This window comes from Stegastes partitus, unplaced genomic scaffold (genome assembly GCF_000690725.1).
Source record: "Stegastes partitus isolate 25-593 unplaced genomic scaffold, Stegastes_partitus-1.0.2 Scaffold2548, whole genome shotgun sequence".
Lineage (NCBI taxonomy): Eukaryota > Metazoa > Chordata > Actinopteri > Pomacentridae > Stegastes > Stegastes partitus.
This window is the reverse complement of record NW_007580279.1, coordinates 21,486-30,719: the sequence shown is the minus strand read 5'-3', so window position 1 is coordinate 30,719 and position 9,234 is coordinate 21,486. Positions and strand designations below refer to the sequence as shown.

General features: G+C 44.0%; 1 protein-coding gene across 7 annotated transcripts in view; it reads left to right on the top strand.

The window, feature by feature from the left end:
• The first annotated feature begins 6 nt into the window (after nucleotides 1–6).
• Nucleotides 7–9,234, top strand: part of LOC103375320 (NACHT, LRR and PYD domains-containing protein 12-like) — a 22,197-nt gene continuing 12,969 nt past the window's right edge. For 6 of the 7 annotated variants that reach the window (XM_008305562.1, XM_008305560.1, XM_008305563.1 and 3 more), the window contains exons 1-5: nucleotides 7–72; nucleotides 397–495; nucleotides 1,235–1,449; nucleotides 1,561–3,337; nucleotides 5,407–5,583. In XM_008305562.1, the coding sequence (XP_008303784.1) occupies nucleotides 428–495; nucleotides 1,235–1,449; nucleotides 1,561–3,337; nucleotides 5,407–5,583 (2,237 nt within the window). In that variant the 5' untranslated portion in view covers nucleotides 7–72; nucleotides 397–427. The remainder of the gene's footprint in view (nucleotides 73–396; nucleotides 496–1,234; nucleotides 1,450–1,560; nucleotides 3,338–5,406; nucleotides 5,584–9,234) is intronic. The other variant, XM_008305561.1, reaches the window with a different exon arrangement.

Below are 9,234 nucleotides of genomic sequence, written 5' to 3'. Positions count from 1 at the left end.
GTCTATGAAGAGTGATGGGTCCAAAGGAGATCCTCCATATTTTAGTAAAGAACCTGAACCTTCAGACACAAAGTAAGAAACCTCTAACTTATTCATATGACTCCTTTTTTTATACTTTTTTTTTTTTTTTTACATCTGTAAGTTATATTCTGTGTCCCTGAGGATTCATTTTAGTTGGTATATTAAAATGAACCTTGAAAAGGTTTTTGTGACACAAATAGAAAGCATTTGTCCTGTTTTCCTCTCAGCATCTCTGACAGTAGAAAAGCTGTGATCTGATCAAGGAGGACAACTGCAAACATTAACATCTCATCATCTGAAGTTTTTGTATTTAAAACTATGTATATGATCAGAGGATTGATCAGTGATTGATGAGAAAACAAACATGTGTTTCAGCAGACAGAGAGCAGCATCCAGCTGTCTGTCTATGAAGAGTGACCGGTCCAAAGGAAGACCTCCACACTTCAGTAAAGAACCTGAACCGCCAGACACAAAGTAAGAAACTGTTTCTGACCTGATGGAAGATGATGGTTTTAGGATGAAAGAAATGCTCTGCTGAAACAGTCACACAGTGGTCATAATCCAGATCCTCATCTGGGTTCTGTAACCAGGAAATTCTGATGGTGTTCTGTGATAAAACACCTGAGAACCTCTATTTTACAATTTACACACAATGTTCAAATGTCTTCACCACAATGTTGAAGTCACTGTAAATATTTTCAGGCTGTCAGAGTGTGAAAGCATGTTCTTCACATGTGTAGCTGATGTTGTGATTTGTCTTCAATGGTTCCTCGTTCAAATGATTCTGATGTTTGAAATGAAAGCTGAACACTGTGTCTGAGGCTGCTGCTCTCACACAGTTTTTACACCATTTTTACTCTGAGTTCAAACTCAGCTGAGCTGAGCTGCCCAAAGTGATGGTAAAACAGTGCAGAACAGAATCAGCTGTCAGTGATGGAAGGCTGTTACTGTGAAGCTGCTGCTCAAAGTGTTCAGTTTGAATCAACAGCAACCTGCGGGCAGACCGGTCAGAGTTTAATCGGACAGCTGACAGGAAAAGAATTCACTGGAGTTGATAATAAAAGGAAGTAGTGTTTTTATTCCAGGCTGGATTCAGACAGAACAGCAGCCGCACTTCTACTGTTCTCTGTGACCATCTGACCTTCTGCACTGTGTTTGTCAATGTGGATGTTTTTCTCCAGATGAGCTCAGTGATGAATAAATGTGTTGACAGAGTGACGAAGAGGAGGGGAGGTTCTGTGGAGAAGCAGCCGTCCTGCTGTGCTTTGTGTCAGGACGTCCTGAAGGATCCAGTCTCTACCAGCTGTGGACACTGGTTCTGCAGACGGTGCATCACCTCATACTGGGACCAGTCTGCTCCATCAGGACACTGGTCCTGTCCCCAGTGTGGAGAAAGATCCAGAACCAGAACTGGACTGCAGACAGCCGGTCAGAGCAGCTGTGTACTGTGAAAACTGCACTTGTTGTTGTGTTGTGTTGTCCAGACATGAAAGATGTTTGTGTTTGTTCTGTCTGATTGTTTCTCTGGTCTGTGAGCAGATGCTGGTCTGCAGGAGGTTCTGCAGGAACATAAGATGAGTCTGAGGAGGAGATGTAAACATATGACTGAAGGAAGTGATGCAACAGGAGGTGGAACCCTCCTCAACAGGATCTACACTGAGCTCTACATCACAGAGGGACTCAGTGAAGAGGCTGATACACAACATGAGGTGAGGCAGCTGGAGACAGCTTCCAAGAAGACTCTCCATGACACTCCCATCAAGTGCCAGGACATCTTTAAAGCCTTACCTGAGCAGCAGAGAGCCATCAGAGTGGTCCTGACCAACGGCGTCGCTGGCGTGGGAAAAACCTTCTCAGTGCGGAAGTTCAGTCTGGACTGGGCAGAGGGCCGAGAAAACCAGGACGTCAGTGTGGTGGTTGTGCTTCCGTTCAGGGAGCTGAACTTGATCAGAGATGAGCAGCACAGTCTTCTGACGCTGCTCCATGTGTTCCATCCAACATTGGAGAAGGTGACAGCAGAGGAGCTGGCTGTCTGTAAACTTTTGTTCATCTTTGACGGTCTGGATGAAAGCAGACTTTCACTGGATTTCACCAACAAGAAGGTCGTGTCTGACGTCAGCCAGAAGTCATCGATGGACGTGCTGCTGACAAACCTCATCCAGGGGAATCTGCTTCCCTCAGCTCTGGTCTGGATCACATCCCGCCCTGCAGCAGCCAATCAGATCCCTCCTAAACATGTGGACAGGTTCACAGAAGTACGAGGCTTCAATGACGGCCAGAAGGAGGAGTACCTCAGGAGGAGGTTCAGTGATGAAAAGCTGTCCACCGCAATCATCTCCCACGTGAAGACGTCCAGGATGCTCCACATCATGTGTCGACTCCCAGTGTTCTGCTGGATCACTGCTGCAGTTCTGGAGCACATGTTGACCACAGAGCAGAGAGGAGAGCTGCCCCAGACCCTGACTGACATGTTCTCACACTTCCTGTTGGTTCAGACAAAGAGGAAGAAGCACAAGTACCACGACGGAAATGAGATGAGTCCGCAGGAGCTGACGGAGGCTGACAGGGAAGTTCTTCTGAAGCTGGGGAGGCTGGCCTTTAAACATCTGCAGAAAGGAAACATCATGTTCTACCAAGAAGACCTGGAGCAGTGTGGTCTGGATGTGACAGAGGTCTCAGTGTTGTCAGGAGTTTGTACACAGATCTTCAGAAGAGAGTGTGTGATGTTCCGGAAACCAGTCTACTGCTTTGTTCATCTGAGCATTCAGGAGTTTCTGGCTGCAGTCTACATGTTCCATTGTCACAACAACGGCAACAGGACGGTGCTGAAGAAGTTCCTGGGAAATAAATACAAAAACGTATCCCTGGATATCTTTCTGGACAGAGTCATGGCAAAATCCTTGAATAGTAGAAATGGTCACCTGGACCTGTTTGCTCGCTTTCTTCATGGTCTCTCTGTGGAGTCCAACCAGAGACTCTTAGGAGGCCTGCTGGGTCGGACAGAGAACCGTCCAGAAATCATCCGGAGAGTCATCAACAACCTGAAGAAGAAAGCAAATATATCCCCAGACAGCATCAATATGTTCCACTGTCTGATGGAGATGAAGGATCTCTCAGTACATCAGGAGATCCAAGAGTTCCTAAAGTCAGAGAACAGATCAAGGAAGAAACTCTCTGAGATCCACTGCTCAGCTCTGGCCTACATGCTGCAGATGTCAGAGGAGGTTCTAGATGAGTTGGACCTGAAGAAGTACAACACATCAGAGGCAGGACGACTGAGGCTGATTCTAGCTGTGAGGAACTGCAGAAAGGCTGGGTGAGTCCAGATGTGATGAACATGATCAGTCAGTGTAGATCAGTAGTTCAGTTCTTCAGATGTTCTCAATATGGTCTTTCTGCCTCAGCTCACTGAATGCTCCACGTCTGACCATCTTCAGTTTGACTCATTTCTTTTAAAGTGGTGAACATTGATTGAGTCCATGTGTAAAATCTGGGCTCACATGTAGCTGCTTAGATCGTGCTAGACCCAGTTCTTTTGTTAAAACAGCTCCAAGAAATGGTTGGAGAAAAGTTCAGATGAAACACTTTATTCAGGTCAAGTGGAAAGTTTTGCAGCGTTGGATTCAGAGAGACAGGAAGCAGTCTCATGTCCAGCTGAATTTTTCTGGGTTCAGGTTACAGATATCTTCTTGGGCTGGGACTGCTCCGAACAGAGATTAGACTTGCACGCTATTGAGTTTAATTGGCCAGTTACCAATGATGTGGACGGGCATACCTCTTCCGCACTCTGTCCATGTCCTTGAAATTTGATAAACAACATGTGTGGATGTTGCTGGTATGGCGTGTATCTAAAGTAACAATCCAAACTGATAGAATAAGGGAGTTTCCACTGTCTCCTGGTGTGTAAACCAGTTCTCACCAGCCATGTTATCTTCAAGGATGTATATTGTGCTCAATAGAAAAATACAGATTGAGAATGCATAATAGCTCAAAACATAATTAATTATAACAATAGAATAATACAAACCAGTTATATGATTGTGTAAGTTTGTTATAAATGTCAGTGTTTCTGTCTTTTCTGATGTTCCACCAACCATACATCCTTTATATTTCACTCTAAGAGGCTGAATTATTTTCCTCTGATTGGCACCAACAGGAGCTTTAAAATTGTAGAGTTTAGTGCCAGTCAGAGACACTTTATGAAGAAATATATTGAATAATGTTTTTACATTTCTGGCCAATATTTGAACAAGCATTGAGCAGGTATGAGAATGAAACCAGTCCAGTAGTGTCCCAACTGGAAAAGTTGTATAATATTGTTACTGGGCTTCAGATAATTTGATAAAAACTGGCACCATAAGCAATTTCATCCACTTTTATCATCAATACGTCAGACAAATGTGTTTTTACTTGTTTCTGATTTTGTCATCAAGAGGTTTTAATTCATTTAATTCACCAAATTTAAAGATTTTAAAGCTAAAAAATTCATTCTCTAAGGGTGAAAAATAAAGGTTTTGTGGGACATTAGAATATCCATCCATCCATCATCTATACACCGCTTAATCCTCACTAGGGTCGTGGGGGGGCTGGAGTCTATCCCAGCCGACTTAGGGCGAAGGCAGGGGACACCCTGGACAGGTCGCCAGTCTATCACAGGGCCACACTTAGAGACAGACAACCAAGCACACTCACATTCACAATTTAGAATCAACATGTTTTTGGACTGTGTGGGAGGAAGCCAGAGAACCCGGAGAGAACCCACGCTGCACGGGGAGAACATGCAAACTCCACGCAGAAAGATCCCGGTGTCCCCACCGGAATCTTCTTGCTGCGAGGCAACAGTGCTACCAACTGCGCCACCCTGCAGCCCAACATTAGAATAGAAAAAGATTGGCACCAAGAAAACCACACAGAAATCAACATGACCCGCCTTCTTTAAGAACCTTGAACTCAAAGTTGCAACACCTGAAATGTGACATGCTTTACTCAACAACATACATGTGTAAAGAAAGAAGTCTGTGACATGGTCAGGTGTGAACTGAATTGACCCACTATAACATCCATGTCAGCTATGTTTAGTCTCAGATGTTCTTGAGCTTACTGATGATCACACTGATGATGTTCAGGTGTGATGCTGTGCAATGATCAGTTTGATGTGTGCAGCGTTTCACAACAGACTGTAAATGTTGAGTGATGGAGGTGAAGCTGGCAGCAGCAGGTCCGCAGCAGAGACAACATCATCTGTCAACTGTAACTGTTGACTGAGCTCCACTCAGTCACAATATCCTGAGTCACAGTAGAAACAGGACACAACATGTTCTTCTCAGCAGTAAATATTAAGTACTTCTCGTAATTACATGTTTTGTCATTTATGTGTCATGACAGACTTTCTAACTGTGGACTCTCAGAGAGTGACTGTGAAGTCGTGGCCTCAGCTCTGAAGTCCAACCCCTCGTACCTGACAGAACTGGACCTGAGTGGAAACCACAGCCTGCGGGATTCAGGAGTGAAGCATCTTTGTGATGGACTGAAGAGTCCAAACTGTAAACTGGAGACTCTCAGGTCAGTTCACTGACTGTTGGGAATTTATTCAGTTCAGGTTATTAACAAAAGTTTTAGACACTGGTTGATAAATTTTCAGGAAAAATATCTGAGGATATTTTAGTTTGTTGAAGCATCTGTGAATAAATGCCCTGATCAGCTGACTACAGTGTTCCCATGTTGCTTTTATATTTTGATCAAAATAGTGTCTAACCTGTAGATATCTGTAGAAATCATCTTGACCTAATCCATATTTACTCTGTAATGCTTCAAAACTCATGAATGTCCCTTTGTGGATAAAAGAGTAATAGGTAGTAAGTCCTTTTGAGACCCACCTTTTAAATCTTTTATCAAGGGCATTTGGCTTTTTGTCAGGTAGTAGCGCCATAATTGGTATATCCGTTGTAACAGTCCCTTCGACATCTTTCCATCCTGCAGAGTAGGTGGGTGAACATTAACAGATTAAAAGTCTAAGTTGAGCATAGTAGTAGCATGTTAATATCCCCGAAGGCAGGCATCCTCCCTTTCTCTTTCATTAATTTAATTGTCTGATATTTTATCCTTGCCTTTTTATTTTCCATCCATCCATTATCTATACACCGATTAATCCTAACCAGGATCATGGGGGGCTGGAGTCTATCCCGGCCAATTTAGGATGAAGGCAGGGGACACCCTGGACAGGTCACCAGTCTATCACAGTGCTACACTGAGAGACAGACAACCAAGCACACTCACATTCACACCTACGGACAATTTAGAATCACCAATTAACCTCAACATGTTTTTGGACTGTGGGAGGAAGCTGGAGAACCCGGACAGAACCCACGCTGCACGGGAAGAACATGCAAACTCCACGTAGAAAGATCCCGGGTGTCAACACCGGGACGCGAACATGTGAATGTATTAATGGTTACCAACACAAATAAACATGGTACTCTTCCCTTCTCTGCACAAAACAGCAAAGTATAAAAAACAAAAAAACACTAGGGCTGGTTCGGACCAAATTCGTTTGGACCGAATATTCGGATATTCGTCATTAAAGGGGCCCTAATGTCTGGAGCCCAGAAATAGCTATTCCGGCCAGCCCTAAAAAACACATGTCAAATGTAAATCTACAGAACAACATAAAATATACCAAAATAAAAAAATGTGACTTCCTGTGTAGGGTCTCTGCATTAGACCCTGAAATGCCCAAGAGGACGCTCTACGGCAAAAACTCTTCAACTGAGCTCAGTGAAACGGATCCTTGCAGGTTCACAGTGTCTTGAAAGCTCATTCCACAGAACTCATGTATTTGTAATTTACAGTCTATTCACCCCACTGTCTCAGTAGCAATACAAATCACTTTGAGAATTCTTAAATCGTCCCAGTTCAACTTTCATTCCATGGTTGCGCCTGAGGTGGTTCTCTGGAACTCACAAAGCTTATCCTCATAGCTGATGTCGTGGGTGGAGTCACGTATAGTTCTGGTAGCGCGCTGGTTCACTCAGGTCCAGGACAGTTGTTTATCTGTTCCATCAGTGATGTCGATGTTGGTGCTGGTATTGTCTTGAGAATGTAGCCTCTTATCACAAGGTCTTTGGCTGCGTCTGTTGCTAAATTGTATATTTTGTTACCATCATTGTGCATCACGCGTAACCTAGCAGGAAGTAAAGTTTGAAACTTCACTTGATTTTCTTTCAACACCCTACGTATCTCGGCAAATTCTTTCCGTTTGGCAATGAAGGATGGCAGATTATCATGATCGAGGTTTACATGATTGTCTTTCCACTTGAATCCCTTTGTTTGCCAAGCTTTGCGTACCAGCATAAAACTCTACTGCACTATCACTATATCTAGAGGAAAAATGTTTTGATGGTGTCTTGCCCCTCTTTGTAAATTCAGTTTTTGTTATATCTTCAATATAAAATGGGGCTTTTGGCAGAATTTCTCAGGTTCTGTCGAGAGCTCTGTGCAGTCGTCATGGTGGATGTTTCAATGGGAAGCCCTGTGGGAACATTTTCTGCTTCAGTTTCTACTGATTTTCTTCTATTATCGGCTTTGTGTCATTTCAAGTGAAGATGTCTATGTTTCAAAAAACAGTGTGACGATGTCACCTGGTCCTCTGAACACTGTGATGGACACTTTCCTCTATCAATGACATCCATCCATCCATCCATCCATCCATCCATTGCCTTCCGCTTATCCGGGGTCGGGTCACGGGGGCAGTAGGCAGAGCAGGTCGTACCAGACCTCTCTCCCCCCAGCGACACTTTCCAGCTCTGCCTGGGGGATCCCGAGGCGTTCCCAGGCCAGCCAAGAGATGTAATCCCTCCAGCGGGTTCTGGGTCTGCCCCAGGATCTCCTCCCAGATGGACTCTAAGGCTGAGCCCTGCCACCCTGCGGAGGAATCTCATTTCGGCCGCTTGTATCCGCGATCTTGTTCTTTCGGTCACGACCCAAAGCTCGTGACCATAGGTTAGTGTTGTAGTACTCGAGATCGGTCTCGGTCTCGAGACCGCTTTCTGAAGATCTCGGTCTTGTCTTGGACTCGACCGCATTTTTATTTGGTATTGTCTCGGTCTCGGCCACAGAGGACTCGGGATTTTACTGCGAGACCAACCGAGACCACGGCTGCAAGGACCCCACTAAGCTGCCTCTGAACTGTTTCATTTGTTTAGTAATAGCTTTGTTGTTATTGGATGCAAAACTCCCCGCTTCGAATGTAACCAATAGTGTAACAGATTTTTAATTTGGATTTTTTTTACAGGCTGTGGCCTGTCACCCCACCCCGCCCCTCTTCACAGGCACTCCACGACAGTAAATGTGGGAAAGGACTCTGCTCCCTGGGAAAGATGTTAGCAAACTCTGCTGTAATAAAGTTTGGCTTTTCTAATCACAAACAACTTATCTGTAAATCGACGTCAAAAGGAAAACACAGCGCACCTGGTAGCATCTACCGGAGCAGCATGCGAGGCATTCAGGGAACATCGGTAAAATGCATCATCTACCGGAGCAGCATGTGAGGCGTTTGGGGAACATTTGTAAAATGTAGCATCTACCTATGGGCGCTTTCAGCAATTGTTTAGCCTGTGTCCAGTTAATGACTGGTATTAGAAGAGGATTGGTGACAAAATAAATATATTTTAAGATTAAAACATTTTACAAATGTCTAGTCGTATCTCTGAAGATCATTGCATCAGAACTAAGTGATGCAATGGCAAGTATTCATCAGCTGCATGGTGCATTAATAACTGTGGCAATGCTGATCCAAAATAAGGGAGTGGGGCGACCAGATCATTAGCTGGTGCGACCAGTGAAGAAAGTTGGTAGCACCATGCTACCACTGGAAAAGTTAGTCTGGAGCCCTGGAACAGGACCGCAAGAAACCACATTCAACACCTGAGGATCTCCTGCTGCCCACTGCTCTTGATATGGTGTCAACAATGACTGATGAGACTACCATCACAAAACTGAAGGGTGTACTTAAAAGAAAAAAAATGCACACCTATCCTCTTTCTGAAAATGATTGTAATGCCAGTGTTAAAGTAAGAAAATTAACTAGTGTGGTGATTTAATATTTAAGATAAAATTGTAGTATTGACTGTTTGTTTGATACATTCTGTATTAAATGTTTGTTTGCAGTTGCAGACAAGAGTATTACAGGCAACCTTACACTTGCCTTAAAATTAC